The following is an 18,398-nucleotide window of genomic DNA, read 5'->3' on the forward strand; positions in this document are numbered from 1 at the left end:
ATATGCCTGTTTTACTGCTTCTGAGATCGGTCTCTTCTTTTTTGTTAGGATTATTTTACCACAAACATGGCAAAAGTTGTTTGGGCTTAATTTAAACTCCTTTAATGACATTTTGAAATTAATTTAAATGTCAATAATCACTTTAACACAACAACAGCGAAGGTCAAACTGGACGCAAGGAAAAAATTACTGAAAAACTTCATGGGGGAATATCGCAAAAACTTGACGTGATAAAAATTTGTGAGATAGGTTTTAGTTATACGAGGGCAGTCAGAAAACAAATTATGTATGAATTGTTTTTGGGTAAAAGAAAAATATATATTTGTAAACTAGTGATAATTTTCCCTTCTCTTTTATTTTTCCTTGTACTTCATTTGACCACCACCAAGTCTCTTTATCCTCAAACTTCTTTCCTGACGTTTTCCCAAGTATTTCAAAAGCTGTCTCTCTAATAATATTGGCCATTTTTCTACAAATTGTGTTAGGGCTTCCTTTCACGTTCCAACATATTTTTGCTACTATTCTTTCCCTGAATAGACCTTCTTTTTCATCTTTTAGCATCCACCACTTGATTTTTTGTGGTCCTTTCCGATATTTTTGTTTTAAATGGCATGGACTTTATGCCATTCAGCCAGTCACAACATGAGGTAGGTACTTAGTGTCATGTGTAGTGTGTATGTATGTTGAGTAAGTGTCTTGTTACTTTGCAAAGTCGACGTCATTGTCTTTGCAAAGATACGCTAATTGTATCCGAACGTCTGCGGTCCCTCCGGTGAATACCGATCCCAAAAGGACAGAAATTTTGTTTAGTTTCGCTTTTTTACTTCGATGTCCAGAACAAGCAGCTTATGTTGTTGGCTTACTGTCTCACTAACTATTACCTTACAGTCCTTGCATTCACGTATGTCTTCTTTTCTTATCATGAAGTCGTCTATTTGGGACTGATGTTGTCCACTTTTGTACGTAATAAGTTGAGTTTCTCTGTTTTTAAAGAATGTGTTAACAATCGCCATATCCAATGCTGTTGCTAATTCAAGCATGTCATCTCCAGCTTCATTTTGAGTTCCAAAATTTCTCGACAAAAAGTATGAGAACTAAAATTGTTGAAAATATGATATTCTATAATTTCCTTCATTGCAATTTTTTCGTGCGATTAATATTTTCAGAGTTATGGGAGGAAAGAATAACTGTCATTATTAACATTATAAAAAGTTGAAAATGGAGGATATATTGAGCAAAAACGGTTTCCGTTTAAAATCAAAATGACGGCTAACGCAACGGCGTAATTCGGTCGAGATTTTAAATTTACACTGCTATTGACCCTCCCTAAAGACTAGAAAAATAAAATTTGGGGCAGCTCGTCATGCAAGGTTGGGCCTCTTATTCATCTAACCCGACTGGACTATCCTTGCTATATTTGTTATCTACCACATACGGAAATTGTTGTAAGGAAAAAAGTTGGGCGTCTCGTCAAAATGAAGCTACCCACGAAAAATTAGCTTGTTATTAGTAAATGGTGAAAATACGACTGGGATCCCTGACTATTAATATAGTAGCCTAATTAAAATAAAAAGTTTATCTTGCTTTAAAATAAGAATTAGTCCTGGACTCCGTGTACCAAAAAAAGCTGATTAATAGCAAGCTGAAATTTTGTTAATAGCTTAAGGGTGTCTAGTAGGACAAACTTTAATGTATGGGAACACTGGAACAGGGAAGTGATAAACGTGTCATTCTGAAAAGTTTATGATTGTGAAAACTAGCATTTTAAAACGCCATTTAATTGAGAAATAAATTCTTACAAAGAATGGCTGTTCTTGGACAAAAAATAATAGGTAGATTTCGTAGTCAGACAATTTAAAAAAATAATTTTTAAAATTTCAATAACGGTCACTCCATGTCTGAAAATTTTAAATGAGAGAATTTAGAATAATAGTATGATAAAATTGATTCAAAAAATGACATAACCCAGACATCCAAAGTGAAAGTTATCCTCCAACAGCAAATTGTTCTATATGGTCCACATAATGTTCAGAAAAAAGTCACACCTTTTTGAGCGTTGGGTTTGGGGGGGGGGGGAGGGGGAGAAGTCGGTAAATTCGTAGTTTTTTACGTTTTTCGACAATATTTCTAAAACTATGAGGTTTAGCATGAACAACCATCTATCTATACGCTCTGAGCTTCGCTGGTGTCGCTCCTAGCGAATTACTAATTCAACTTTCACCAGTAATTTTTAAATTTATTATTTAATTGTTATCGCTTAATATTTACAACGCAAAAAAGTAATTAAATTGTAATCGATTTTTTTAAGATTTTGCTAATCATTTTGACGTTCTATTGATAAAATATGAATTTCTTACTTCGGATACTTTCATAATTATCGTGTAGATGGCGCTAAGATTAATAGATTAATTAATAATTACATATTACGGAACATTAAAAAAAACTTAAATTCAGTATTTAAAACGTAAGTATATTTAAAGTAAAAATATATACCACAACGTTGACCAACTAATATTTTTTATAATTAATGTTTTTAATTTTAATTTTAAATTAATCACTTTGACATTTCTGTCAAATTTCCGGTAAACGTTTACAGACTTGTCACTACTGGCTCTAGCGAATTTGTAAATATCCCCTCTACGTACGAGCTCACAGCGTATACAAAAATGTTCTACATTAAATTTGAAATAAAAAGGTCATATTCGCTCTGAGCTTCGCTGGTGTCGCTCCTAGCGGATTACTAATTCAACTTTCACCGGTAATTTTTAAATTTATTATTTAATTGTTATCGCTTAATATTTACAACGCTAAAAATTAAATTGTAATAGATTTTTAAAGATTTTGCTAATCATTTTGACGTTCTATTGATGAAATATTAATTTCTTACTTCAGATACTTTCACAATTATCGTGTAGATGGCGCTAAGATTAATAGATTAATTTATATTACATATTACGGAACATTAAAAAACCGTAAATTCAGTATTTTAAACGTAAGTATATTTAAGGTAAAAATATATACCACAGCTTTGACCAACTAATATTTTTTATAATTAATGTTTTTAATTTTAATTTTAAATTAATCACTTTGATATTTATGTCAAATTTCCGGTAAACGTTTACAGACTTGTCACTACTGGCGCTCGCGAATTTATAAATATCCCCTCTACGTACAAGCTCACAGCGTATACGCTCAGTATATCAATTTTATCGCTCTAAAGCAGATTCTTCTTTTTTCTTTTTTAAGTATGTAGAAATGTAAGATGTAAGTTAACTTAAGATTTAGTAATCATAAATGCCTTAAATTTGTTAATGCATAAATAGTGAAAATAAACTTGAAATAATCAAAATTTTGTAAAGATACATTAAAACAGTACAAGATTCTACATAATTCTGCGACTAATGTTTATTAATCTTAAAATATATAGTAAGAAGATATAGAATCACTTTGGTTTAACTGTCTATGCATTGCTGGCAGTTGATTGAATACAAAAGTAGAAAATGACGCATATTACATGATTCTGGCGATTGTTGAGTATGTATGGGCGGTTATCCATAAGTAATTCTTATTAATTAAATAATCAGGTTCTGAATATTGTACTTCATAAAGTGTATTGGTAATCAGCATTTTCAAAAGTATCTTATAATATAAAATTTTAAACAAATATGGGTTTAAAATAAAATTTTAGAATTTCTTTCGGCCATACTGGAACCGCCATTTCGTTTTAAAAAATGGCGGTAATATTTTGTAATCAGCGACCTTCTACAAAATTTGACAAAAAAATTGCGATTTGATTGATATTTTCAATTTCTCTCCGCCACGTTGGATCCGCCATTTGTTTTTCAGAAAAAATAATGTCAGATTCGCAATCATCGATGCCAAAAACTCTTATAGACGACAGTAATTCCCATGTGTATAAACAATATACTTAATCTTTTAAAGGTTCATGACCACGTTTTCGGCATTTGGAACCGGAACCACAGTGCGTACCACAATTACAGCTTCCCTAGTTCTAGTGTTTCCATACATTAAATTTTGTCTGACTCAACACCGTGAAGCTATTAACAAATTTTCAGATTGCTATTAAATAAACTTTTTTAGGTACGCGGGATCCAGGACTAAATAATCAATTTAGAAGGTACTTACCATTCCCCATATATTCTTTACAGCTTTCCCGTAGAATTCTTTGTTTTTCAATTTCTTCTGCATGCTTATCTTTTTTGTGACTGTCGAGATCTTTAAGATTTTCGGAAGTAAAGGCACAAAAACTGCAAAATATTCCTATATCACCATGTATCTTTAAGTGATCATATATTTCATCGGGGTCAACTAATTCGATCTCACATGTCTTGCACACATATGGATTCCTTCCATATTTGCTTCTAATATGTAACATCTTCTCATGTAAATTATGATTTCTGGTTGGCCACAATTCGTCACAAAGTTTGCATTTATGAAACACTTTTGGCTTATGAAACTTATTTTTATGGGTTATATACTGGACATGCCAGAAGGTCACAAAATTACACTCGACACATCGATAATAATCCTTGTCTTTAGAATGAAGTTTCTCGATATGCTCCAAAAAATCAGAAAATTCTAGCAGAATGCAATCGCATTTATAGCACCTGAAACTATTAAGAAGAAATTTAAAAAGGAATATGGATCTTTTCGTGAGGATTTTTCATTGCATCACAAATGATAGAAAGTCCGTGAGTAAGTCCGTGATAATATATAGGGTGAGGCAGATTACTGGCCTATTAGAAATATCTCGAGAACTAAAGGCAACAGAATCATGAAAATTGAAATAAAGGGGTTTTGAAGGATGATCTATCAAATGAAAATATTTTCATCTCTTTGCAACTTCTGGTTATACCGGAAGTTGCTTATAACTTCGTTTTTTTTTAAATGGGACACCCTGTATATTTTTACATTTTTGGATTCTCTTCGATGTCTTCTTTCTTAAAATATGAGGTTTTGTAATATTGCACAGGGTATTTTAAAATAAATTTTTTTATTAATTTCGTAACAATATTCACACCCTGTAGAATTGTAGTAGTTTGACATCTAAAACTCTACTTACGTTCAAATAATTTTTAATATCCTCTACTGTTGTTAAGAATCATTAGTATAGCTAAACTTTTAATTTTAGTATACAGGGTTGGTCGAAACTCGGAATGAGTATTTTCTGAGTTTTCTTAAATGAAACACCCTGTATTTTTGTATTGTAGTGAAAAGATATTTTGTAGTACTTTTTTATTTCTTAAGCATTCCCTATTGGGATCGTGCAAGTTCGGAAAAGCGACACCTGGTTTCATAGCTCGGCAACTTTTTTCGCACTTTTAATTATAGTGACCAATCATATTGGTCCTGGTTACTGGATAATTGTCAAGGCCATAGTAAAAAAAATAATATGAAGAAAAAATAAGATTTAGGTTATGCTATTCAAACGTAAACAATTGTATGTAGTAAATAAAATTAGTTATTAAAATGCAGTACTGCAAGTAAATACAATTAATTAAATTTTCCTTTATATAATAATTGCATATCATATCAATATTGTGGAGCAATATATAATTTTTTTCCTTCAATGACAGTAGTTATGAAATGTACGTCAATTTGACAATTTCAATTGACAATAAGAATTATTTATGAAAGTTGCAATATTTCTCCGCTATTCGCGCACGATCGTTTCGGGTATCCCTTCCAAGTACTTGCACACCGCGAATACCTAACTGCTTTAATTTGCGAGTTATTGGTGATTCAAACTAAACAAAAATACGTAAAATTTTATTAGGTTGGCCGTGAAAATACTCAGTCCCAAATAATCTTTCAGAAATAAATACATAGTAATCCAGCCTGGTTCTTAAAATTACCAATAATGGTTTAGCTATCAAAATACCTACGTAGTTAAGATCGTTGGTGCGATTAACAATTAAGCACAAATTAAAGCAGTTAGGTATAGGGAATGCTTAAGAAATAAAAAAGTACCATAAAATATCATTTCATTGCAATACTAAAATACAGGGTGTTCCATTTAAGAAAACTCAGAAAATACTCATTCCGAGTTTCGACCAACCCTGTATACTAAAATTAAAAATTTAGCTATACTAATGATTCTTAACAATAGTAGAGCATAATAAAAATCATTTGAACGTAAGTAGAGTTTTAGATGTCAAACTACTACAATTCTACAGGGTGTTAATTTTGCTACGAAATTAATAAAAAAACGTAATTATCTTTTAAAATACCCTGCATAATATTACAAAACACCATATTTTAGGAAAGACTACATCGAAGAGAATCCAAAAATGTAAAAATATAAAGGGTGTCCTATTTATAAAAACGAAGTTATAAGCAACTTCTGGTATAACCGGAAGTTGCAAAGAGATGAAAATATTTTCATTTAATAGATCATCCTTCAAAACCCCTTTATTCCAATTTTCATGATTCTGTTGCCTTTAGTTCTCGAGATATTTCTAATAGGCTATTTATTTGCCTCACCCTGTACATTTATAACATTTATTCTAACATGACATTTTAGTTAAATCTGACAGTTGTCAAATTTTATTTGCAATTGGGCATAAAAACAAATCAATTGTATTTATTGCATTTATAAAATAGTATTTTCTTTGATTTGTATAGTCTTATAAATTGTACAGATTAGATTCGTAGATGCATGTATTATATAAATAGTAAATAATTTTTTTCTATTATAGCGCCATCTATCGACAACTAGGATAATCACCGAACTAGAATAATTACCAAAGTAATCACCGACGCGCCTTTTTTCTATCATATACAATTTAATGTGTTAGAAAGAAATCGAAAAACTGTGACGCACTGAAAAATGCTCATAACAAAAACCATATGTTTGTACGAGGGTGGATTGATATAAAACTAGTGTTTGATAGAAAAATCAAGTTTTTTGGGATTAAGTCGATTTATTTCTCAACATAGACCCCTTTTAGCTCGATCCACTTAGTAAGACGATGGTCCAATTTTTTTTATCCCATCCGAATAGTACTTTTGCTCGAGCTCTTTAATGTAGTCCGAAGTTTCAGCGACGACTTCATCATTTGTTGCGAAACGGAGTCATCCGAGACATTTTTTCAAATGGGTGTTCAACCAATTCATTGCCCAATTCGTGTAATTTGGACATGGCGACTGCCGATCGGTGAGCCGGTACGTTGTCTTGGTGAAAGAGCACTTTTTTGCGTGCCAAACCGGGCGTTTTCATAGTTCTGCTTATATAGGCATATAAACTTTTATCAATTCTATACGAGGTATGTTAAAAAATATGAATTTTACAGTTCACAATATTTCAATTAGAAGAATGTAATTGCATATTCAAACATAGCTTTTAATTCCGAACAACTTTTTATAAAACATTTTTCGATATTGTTTAATATAAGGATACTTTACTGTTGGGCGAAATTTATATTTTTTGACATACCTCGTATAAAATTCACAAAATTTGAATCTGATGGTTGCATCTTATATTTTATACTATTGAGCATTTTATGAAGAATAACTTTTTTTCGTAAAATTGATAACAAACAAGTTTCCAATTGCATTTGATTATTTTTCCAATACCAATTCATTTTATTATTTTTGCTGGTGGCTATTCTCGGCCACCAGTTGCCCGTGCTCACAATTTGGTGGGCCCACTAGTTGCGCCACCAGTTACCTAGACTAATAGAGCCGTTTCGATTCAGATGTGTTCATCAGTGCCGGATTTAGGGTACTTGCGGCCCTAGGCAAAATTACCCCGAGCGGCCTCCGATAACTTCACGAGGATGTAACTAAAGTATAAAACACATTTCATATTAATACATAACGTTTATTTTAATTTTTAAAATTGGTACAAAATACAAAGCAAAGTATACATCAATAGAAATGCCACTAATGTTCTATTTGAATACGGTACATAAAAATGTTGTATTCACTAATTAAATAATCTTGGTTTACAAATGTGGATAAAACCCCAAAACAGCTCTAATAATACAACACAATATTAAGAATACAACAAATAAACTTCTAGATCGTTCAATTCTCATATTATTTTCTTATACTGAAAAACGTCAATGTCATGTTCTTAATTTGGATAAAGTTGGATTAGTGATTAACATTGACACTCACTCCACTCCATACTCATAATAAATCTCATATCTAAACTCTAAACACTCACTTTTCTAGCTTTTTTGGCTGCAAAATCTTTAATCAAATCAAAGTCTAAGGCTTGAAAAAGCTCCGCATTTGAAACAAAACTAGTCAAAGTAGACAATCTAGAATCTTCGTCAAAAGTCGAGTTCCTCAAGTAGTTTTTGATTATTTTCAACACGCTGAATGATCTTTCTCCAGACGCATAAAATGTCATCATTTATACGCAAAATGCGCATGAATGACGAATACGCAAAACCGTATTCGGAAATAATGTTGTTAACCGGTTTTCACGAATGAGTTTCAGATACTCCAAAAGTGTATTCCTCGGAGGTTTGGTAATCTTGTTATAATAAGGTTCTCTCTCTTCATCAAATATACCTTCAACAAAGCCTTTGAACTGTACATACTCTTCTCCAAAGTCACCATCTACATATGTCGATTTGATACTTTTTAGTCAAAATAGAAGCTTTTCCCCTGATTTCTTTATTGGAAATTAACGTTTTTTTAAAATCCAAGTTCTTCATTTCCAGTTTTTTAAAAATCCAAGTTTTTCATTTAATTCTGAATAAAGCTTGTCAATAACAACATTGAATGTAATAATCTTTAAGTCTTCTTTGCCATTAAAGTTAAGTTCAGTGGATTTATCTTCTTTGTCTTCGCTAGGGAGAGCTTCTTTGCGGGCATCTCTTTATTTCAGGAATGTAGGTTTAATTTTTAAGCAACTCTTTTCCTCTTTTTTTCATAGAAATCAAAGTTGTCTCTCAGACTCAATACGTACTCCTTTAGAGATTTGTATATGTTGCAAAACACATTCAAGTCTGTAGCAGTATTTTGTAATGTTTTGCTACTCTTGTCAAAACGTTGTAAAATACCATACCACATGTTCAGTAGAATAGCATTCTCGAATTTGAAAAATTGTTTACTGGTTCCATTAGCTTCAGCTCGGCTCACATTTATTTTCCCTGTATCCGCTGATATTTTTTTTATAGCATCTTAGTAGCTCCAGTAGTGAACTAAAATAGCTTTTACAGCATGCCATTTGGCATCTTGTAACGTTTACTCTTTTTGGAAGGAGTTTCTTTTCGTTATTGCTATTTTTGACAATGTTTTCCAACACGGCTTATCTTGAAGTAGATGTACTCATGAAAACGTAAAATTCTTGAATAAACATGAATAATTTTGTTAGTGCCAAACAACAATCAGTCGCATGTATGCCTACTAGATTCAATGAATGAGCGGAGCACGGAACATGCTTAGTTAAATTGTTATGTTCTTTTATTAGCGCTTGTAAACCTATATATTTGCCTGATATATTCGAGTCATTATCATATGACTGGCCTCTCATATCGCAATTTTGGAACACAAAAATTCAATTTTTTTACCAAAAAACGCTGCGGTCCCTTTTTGCTTGCGGCCCTAGGCCGCGGCCTGGTCGGCTTAGTGGTAAATCCGGCACTGGTGTTCATGTAACTCCACTGAAGACGTCTGGAGAGACAGAAACGTACATATGGGGATGGTGCATCACCTCTGAACCGAATTGAAATATAAGCTATTTTCTAATTTTTCATTTTACTCATATTTTGAGTACAAGCAATCAACTTTCGTTGAAATTTTTCACAGACGAATAGACGAAATATGACTGCATATTGTAGAGTCCCTTTCGTCTTCTTTATTCGTCGTTTCCTTGCATTATAAATAGTAAAATTGTAGAGATTAAGGATGTTACCAGAAAGTGGTTCCACGAGAAGTTTCAGATTTATTGTTTAGATCTGGATGTATAATCTTCGGGCTCAGTGGAGGATGATCTTCAGTTTATTGAAACACCAATGGCACTTAGCAATTTTATTGAAATCGACTGACACCAGGGTAGTAAACCCTACAACCCCGAGAGACCGTTTGATGTACTGGTATGTTGCTTGTACGCGAATTAGTTTTGAAGACTCTATTTGATGCCACATCTTGATTTTAGTGAATGAAGTTAAAGGCACCTCTGGCCTGGTTGAAGTGATTCTTGAGAATGAAGTTAAAATGTATTATCTCTTGTTGGCAACATGAATTGGGTCATAGCCCACACGACAAAAGGAACAAAGGTTTTACTTTGTCAGCTAAATTAATGTCCATTGCCAAAATATTGTTTATAAATTGCAGCAATTAAAACAAATGAAATATCCCGCACATGTTTAAATATGATAACAAATTGGTTCGTGTGATGTACGGGGTGATAAAAATATACTGTTCAATATGGGATATTAATTCTGAATAATTGGTATTGGACACTGGGACTTCTCATTTCTCTATTATGAACTTACCTATCTTTGTCATGCAGGGACAAATGAAATAAGGCTATCGTAGGATTAAGAATCTTTATGCTACATATAGCACATTCATATGGATTTGATTGATTTAATGGTTTGGTTGTAATACGGATAAAATCTGCGTGCAAGTCATGTTTTTTGTAACAAGATTCCACATTACATTGTTCACACAAATCTGTAACAAAGAAATACTGTTAAACTAAAATCTTAAAAATTATTTGACACGTTCGGTGTCTATCTTGAACAAGCGCCACTTGGCTGGTACCACGTACTTACATCATTCATTTAGTAATACAGCACTACTGGTACCACTTATGCGTCATCGGTACCTTTGCTAAAACCTTGCGTCATGGGCACCGAACGTGTTAACAATAAAATACTGAGTTTTTAATACTTCCATAAAATTTATTATAAATTAATGTTACTACAGCTGTTCTGCAGTGTGTCTTTCTCAAGTGATCTGTCTTTACGATGCATCTACACTTTAGTCTTTAACTGAATAAGTTGAGGAGTGGGGAGCTGTTTGTCTCCAATTGGTCACTCAGAATTATATCCGTATTTTTTAAATTTATTGAATAAACCCATAATCTGATTGAATGTTGTTTAACATACATAATCTTATTGAATCCATTATCTTTAAATGCAAATGACTTGAAAACTGCTTACGAGTACTCCATTGCGTTGAGATAAACGGATGATATTTACATAAAAAGTAATGAAGAAACAAAAAAAAACACTCTGAAATGATTATTACTACAATGAAGTAGATTGTAAGGGAAAAAAGGAAGTATATAACCCTACAGCACGCCTCTGGCAACAGAGGAAAACTATATTTTAATACTAGTTAAAGTATCCTAACATGTGTAAACTGTTTGTCAAGTTTGAACAAACAATATTGGGAAGTGTTAAAAAATGGGCTCAAATCAATTTAGAATATTAAATTTGTAATAAAACACTCTGTATCTCGGCACAGTATAAAGAGGGACAGTAAAACCTCTTCTATGTCGGCACTTTGATCTCAAGAAGTAATATCGACAGTACGCAATTGGTAATTCACCAGTCGTGGATGCGGGTTTTCCTGTTAAAACCCGTACGTTTCTATGCGACTAGCAATGCAAGAGTGGTGGTCTAGCGACTGGGAACGTTGCCCGGTCGCCATGAGCGTTGAAAGATTTTACTTCCAATTTTTCAGAGAGAATCTACTGTCCCTCTTAATACTGTGATCTCGGTAAGGAGGAATATTTTATTTAAGTGTTTTAGGTTAAATCTTTGTTCAATCAATTGCCAGATGACGCTAGTTACCTAATCCATACACGTCAGTTGCAATGTGGGGATAAGCTTTCATGGTTGGTCACTTCGAGTATGGAGCAGCAGGCCTACGCCTCTCCGATGATGACTCCATTAAGAGTCGAATATCGTCGATTCAGAGTGCTGGACTGCGCTCCGAATTCTAAGTGAAAAATAAGATTGTTTTGCCTTCGCATTGCAACTGAATAAAAATGGTATACATTTTTATTAAATCTTAGTATTTTGTGCTAAGGTTTCTCTAGTTACTAATGGACCATTTTTAATGAAACACCCTGTTTATACTTCGATTAGTATGCGCATTTACATAAGACCGCCAGAAAGAAAACCAAATATTAATGGTTAAAATTATAGAAACTGTGCTATTTTTCTAAAATTTTGACATTGTATGCTTTACAATACAGATACAAATAATTATTATAGTCCAGGAACCGAAGATTTTCACCTCGCAATTTTTACAGAATGGATCGATTTGCTTGAATATTTGAGAATAAGTAGTGGATAGTCCAAGGATCAAAATCTATATGATGCCGAAAGGCGCTTTTACCATGGGGGTGGTTGCTACCCCACCTTGGAGGTGGAAATTTTTAATTATATTTTGACCGCAAAAGTTGATGAAAACATTCATTTTAAGCAAAAAATGTTCTATACATTTTTTTGATAAAATTAATATTTTTCGATTTATTCGCTATCGAAAGTGTTAGTTTTATATCGAAAAAATCAATGTTTTTCGATATTATACTCATTTACGATTCACTCAATTTTTGCCGCCAAAAATTTTTTTTCAAACCAAGTTCTTGGGCTTTAAATAACCTACAATTTCATTTTTAAACATTTTTTCGTATCTCTGATGCTAATCTTTCTATTCTGAAGAAAATGGCATTTTTTACCAAACTACAAAAATTCGTTATTCGCTTTTACCTCCAATTTTTTTAAAACTAATCATTCTAAGCCAGTTAAACTTCTGAAATCTATTACCAATACATAAATAAAGAAGTATGAATAAGACCAATGACTAAAAACACCGCTAACTTACATTATTAAGCTTCCAATTGGATTTCTCCTTTTTTTTTCAAAAAAATATATTGATTTTATAACCGTTACTTTTTATTTTTTATACTAGAAAGATTGGTAAAACATAATTTTGTAGGTCTCTACAAGATCTATAAGGCTATTAATATTAAATCCTTTTAAAATCGTAAGTCGCAAAAAGGGGTGACTGTAAAAGGGTTGGTAAAGGTGGTTTTTGCATGTTTTACAAGTTTTAATTTTCAATAGCTCACTCAGTTTTTGCCATAGAAAAAATTTTTGCTAACTCCGTTCTTGGGAATTAAATTAGCTACAATTTTTGATTTACATATTTTTTCGTATCTCTGATGCTAATCTTTTTATTCTGAAGAAAATTGCATTTTCTACCAAAATACAAAAATTCGTTATTCGCTTTTAACTCCATTTTTTTAAAAACTAACTATTCTAAGCCTCTCAAACCTATAGAACCTATTAATAATACATAAATATAGAAGACCAAATAAGGTCAATGACTAATTTTAATTAGGGTGGTAAGTAGGGGAAAGTTTCCGATCACTTTTTCGCTGAAAAAAATAGGGACTGACATTCTTTTTATTATAAGTCACTTAATTTTTGAGCTAGGGACTACTTTTTTTATTTCAGGAGATAGACATTTTTAAATACTTTAAATTAGTTTGAACAAGTTATCCTCGAAAAATGCATAGTTTTCTTGTCTTTTGACTTTGAAACTACAATATTTAGCATTTGACGAAGAAGAGCTAACATATAATAAAGTATAGCTCGATTAAAGAAAATTAATAAAAAAGGTTTTGCTTAGGTATTTTTTTTAAAAGGTACATTTTTGTTAAGCAAAGTTCTTTTGATAAAACGAAAACTTTTTGAGTTATTAGCAGAAAACTGATTAAAAACATTGATTTTTTCGATACAAAACTAAGACTTTCGATAGCGAATAAATCGAAAACTATTAATTTTATCAAAAAAATGTATAGAACGTTTTTTGCTTAGAATGAATGTTTTTACCCACTTTTGCGGTCAAAATAAAATAAAAAATTTCCACCCACGACATGGGGCGGCAACCATCCCCGTGGTAAAAGCGCCTTTCGGCCGCATATAGATTTTGATCCTTGGACTATCCACTACTTATTCTCAAATTTTCAAGCAAATCGATCCATTCTGTAGAAATTGCGACGTTTTATCCTATTTTAGGCTTCATTACTTGGACTATTAATAAATAAATTAAAAGATACTCACATGATTCCTTTGATTCAGGTTCTTGACTAAAAATAAATATAATTTTTATATTTTGTTATATTAGTTTATATTAGGACTAACATAAAAATAGGTACAATAGAACTATGATTATTATCTGTACATGGATCATCTGGGCTGCGTATTGAGCATTGAATGAGGAATTTGAAGAATGGGGTTTGATAATGAACATGGAAAAGACGGTGTACCTCTGCGTAGGAGAGGAATCTACTGACCTGCAACTGGAAAACAATAAAACGATGTGAAGACTGTAAATATCTGGGAATCAATTTTAACAAAGAAGGAACAGATGATACAGAGATAAACAGTAGAATAAATAAAGCTAGAAAATTAATTAAATCTCTGAATGGAATTTTATGGAGTACCTACTGAAATAGGAAAACAAAGAAAATTGAGAATATTCATATTATGACACAATGATGAAAAGCACACTGCTTCTGAATCTGAAACTTGGCATCTGAAAGTACATCAAAAAAGGAAAATAGAAGCCACAGAAATGGATGCACTCAGATGAGCAGCTAGAAAAACAAAACTTGATACGGTTCGAAACAACACAATTACATACATACAACACAACTGCATAGATAGAAAACAGAAGAAAGACTACCAAAGAAAGTAGCAAAATGGATACCACCGGAACACAGGAAACGAGGAAGACCAAAGAAATCGTGGATGGAAGGAGTTCGAAGATCAATGAGCGAACAAGTATTGACAGAGGACGATTGTAATCATAGGATGCAATTGCAATTGGGCATCGGACAATGTCACAGGACGTTCTCCCACGAATCTATACAGGGTGATTTATTAGTAGGGTAAAGCTCAATAGCTCCGCTATAGTAATAGATAGCAATAAAAGTTACTAACAAAAATTTTAGCCACCTTTGAGCTTCACATTACAAAATTAGTTAGAATGTTACAGGGTGTTCGATAACACAGTGGCAGACCTAACTTATGTTTTTTTTAAATGGAACACCTTATATTTTATTGTATATTCGAAATCCTGTTAACTTCTCCATCACAAAAATATAAAGGTTTGTAATCTTATACAGGGTATTTACAAAGTTATAACCAATTTTGTATGAAAATCGTAACAAGTGCAACTCCCTGTATAAATAAAAATAGGCACAACAGCAATGGTTTATTAATGCCATATTTTTTTATTTATTGTCAAAATTTTTAAAAATTATTGATATTGCTAATTTTCTTTATATCAAATACAGGGTGAGTCAAAACGCAAGTACATTATTTTCTCAGTAATGATAAATGGAATGGTATTTTATATCATTATTGAAAAGTAACATTAACATACTTTAATTTTTATATAACATTCCCTATGCCCAAATTTATTAGTTTTCGAGATATTTTCATTTTTCAGAGCAAATTATTTTAGGTGTTTAAATTTATCTAAATTTTAAGTAAGCCATGACTGAATTGACAAATGAAGATTACCGATTACCAATCCGGTAATCAATGTAACACTGTAGCAAATAAAGAAATAAAAATAATTTATTAGTTATACATTTTACAAACAAAAACACAACCACTACATGCAACATATTTGAAACTATTAAAAACTATATTTTTATGTAAATGCAACAAATAAACAAAGAAAATTAGTAATAAATTTTACAAAAAAACACACAAACACAAAATACAATATTTTGTGAAGACAATTAAACACTACTTTTGTATGTAAATGTAACAATGTAACAAATAAAGAACGAAACATAATTAACCAGTAATACATTTTGCAAAAAAAACATATTTGAAAAAATTAGAAGCTACTTTTAATAAAATATTTTTAATATTTAGTTACATAAGGTGTTCAAAATAATCTCCTAACACATTTTTGTAGGCCTAAAAACGATCATTGAATGAGCTACTTACTCTACGCAGCATTTGTAAATTAACACATCGAAATACACTTGGTATTCTATTTTTCATCTCATCCCTTGTTGTTGGAGGTATTTTATAAACTTCATTATTAACGTAACCCCCAAAAAATCAGTTCAGTTTATTAAATTCTAGTGATTTGGGTGGCCACGCTACTGGTCCATTGAAAAATGAAAATATCTCGAAAACTGATAAATTTAGACATAGGGAATGTTATCTAAGAATTAAAGTATGGTAATGGTACTTTTCAATAGTGATATAAAATACAGGGTGTTCCATTTACAATTATTTACAATTACTGAGAAAATAATGTACTTGCGTTTTGACTTACCCTGTATTTGATATAAAGAAAATTAGCAATATTGACCATTCTAGAAAATTTTGACAATACGTTAAAAAATATGGCATTAACCGCTTAACGTGCGTACCCGAGTTAACTCGGTTTTAAACTACGTTTCTATTTTCGCTTAACCGAGTTAACTCGTGTTTAAAATATGTGTACGATATATAAGGCGCCTACGCGTTTTAACTCCTCTAGCGCTAAATAGCGGTATCCCCACTTGCATGGGCACCCGTACCTATGGGCAGGGGGGGCGTGGCCCCCCTAGCTTTTCGGGTGCTTTAAACTATATATGGTTATCCAAAGTATACGAAATGTAATCTGCAACATCTTCACGTCTGGCCCCCACCTAAAAATTTTTATATGGGCGCCCGTGCCCTCTTGTTTTCTCGTTTCTAATTTTAAACTTTCTACGATCGACTGCCGACTGGGGTGGGATCACGATGAGTAGAATTCTATTTTGCTGACGTTACATTCTGCCCTGACTGTGACGTACCTCTGTGTGTAACCCCTTGTTTTAGAGTGTATCACACTGTTAGCAATATTTAACAGTATTATACTTGAATAATTGCGATTTTCTTCTCTTACTTGTAGTATTTTTTGTATGTAAAAAGTTACAACCGAGTTAACTCGGGTGAGCGCATGAGGGTATTTGTTATCTTATATTTTTCTAATAAAATATGCGCTTTTTTACTTTAGATTATATCTAGTGACAATAGTCTTGTTCGTAGTTTATTTTACTGTAATAAAATAAATAGGTAATTTTTTGATGTATTTTTGCAAATAAATGTGTGCGTTAAGCGGTTAATAAACCATTGTTGTTTTGCTTATTTTTATTTATATAGGGAGTTGAACTTGTTACGATTTTCATATAAAATTGGTTATAACTTTGTAAATACCCTGTATAACATAACAAACCTTTAAATTTTTGTGATGGAGAAGTTAACAGGATTTCGAATTTAAAATAAAATATAGGGTGTTCCATTTAAAAAAACATAAGTTTGGTCTGCCACTGTGTTATCGAACACCCTGTAACATTCTAACTAATTTTGTAATGTGAAGCTCAAAGGTGGCTAAAATTTTTGTTATTAACTTTTATTGCTTTCTATTACTATAGTGGAGCTATTGAGCTTTACCATACTAATCAATAACCCTGTATACAGTGCGTCCATAAAGTAACACATAAATTCATTATTTCGCAAACCAGCGATATTAAGAAAAAATCCCAAAACAGGTCAATTTTTATTTTTAAATTCCGATTTTTTGGTATATATATTATACTAGTGACGTCATCCATCTGGGCATGATGACGTAATCGTTAATTTTTTTAAATGAGAATAGGGGTCATGTGATGGCTCATTTGAAAGGGTATTTAATTCTCTATTCACTAATATAAACATTAACATATTTATTTATACAAGGTGTTCAAAAAAACATTTTTTTAATTAAAATAATTGAGACAAAAAGAAGAATGTATGTAATTTATTTAATTCAAAATACTTCTTACTGTTGTCAGAAAACCGGAAAAAAATGTTTATTTGACAAATAAATATTGTTTTTCGCTTAAATTCAATGTTAAAGCTGCCACCCACCTGTCTCTTGGCAGTTTGAACATTTCGTTTAAACGAAAATCAATGTTTATTTGTCAAATAAAATTTTATTCTCTTTACTGACAGTAGTAAAATGCATTTTGAATTAAAATAAATTAACATATATTCTTCTTTTTGCCTCACTTATTTTAATTAAAAAATGTATTTTGAACACCCTGTATACATAATTATGTTAATGTTTATATTATTGGATAGAGAATTGAATATCCTTTTAAATGAGCTATCACATGACCCCTGTTCCCGTTTAAAAAAATCATCGATTACGTCATCACGCCCAGATGGATGACGTCACTAGTATGATATATATGCCAAAAAAATTGTAATTTAAAAATAAAAATCGACCTATTTCGTGATTTTTCCTTAAAGTCGCCGGTTTATGAAATAACGAATTTATGCGTTATTTTATGGACGCACTGTATATAAGATACATGTATCCACTTAGAAATTAGAATATAGAGGTTAGAATAGCAT

The 18,398-nt window shown here is 31.7% G+C and overlaps 1 protein-coding gene across 2 annotated transcripts in view; it reads right to left on the reverse strand.

Annotated features, from left to right (window-relative positions):
* Positions 1-18,398, reverse strand: part of LOC114327024 (zinc finger protein 845) — an 88,061-nt gene that overhangs the window by 68,770 nt on the left and 893 nt on the right. For both annotated transcript variants that reach the window (XM_028275519.2, XM_028275520.2), the window contains exons 2-4: positions 14,067-14,092; positions 10,476-10,656; positions 4,147-4,634 (exon numbers count right to left, since the gene is read on the reverse strand). In XM_028275519.2, the coding sequence (XP_028131320.2) occupies positions 4,147-4,634; positions 10,476-10,656; positions 14,067-14,092 (695 nt within the window). The remainder of the gene's footprint in view (positions 1-4,146; positions 4,635-10,475; positions 10,657-14,066; positions 14,093-18,398) is intronic.

The sequence above is a fragment of the Diabrotica virgifera genome, chromosome 1, assembly GCF_917563875.1.
Source record: "Diabrotica virgifera virgifera chromosome 1, PGI_DIABVI_V3a".
NCBI classification, from domain to species: Eukaryota; Metazoa; Arthropoda; class Insecta; order Coleoptera; family Chrysomelidae; genus Diabrotica; species Diabrotica virgifera.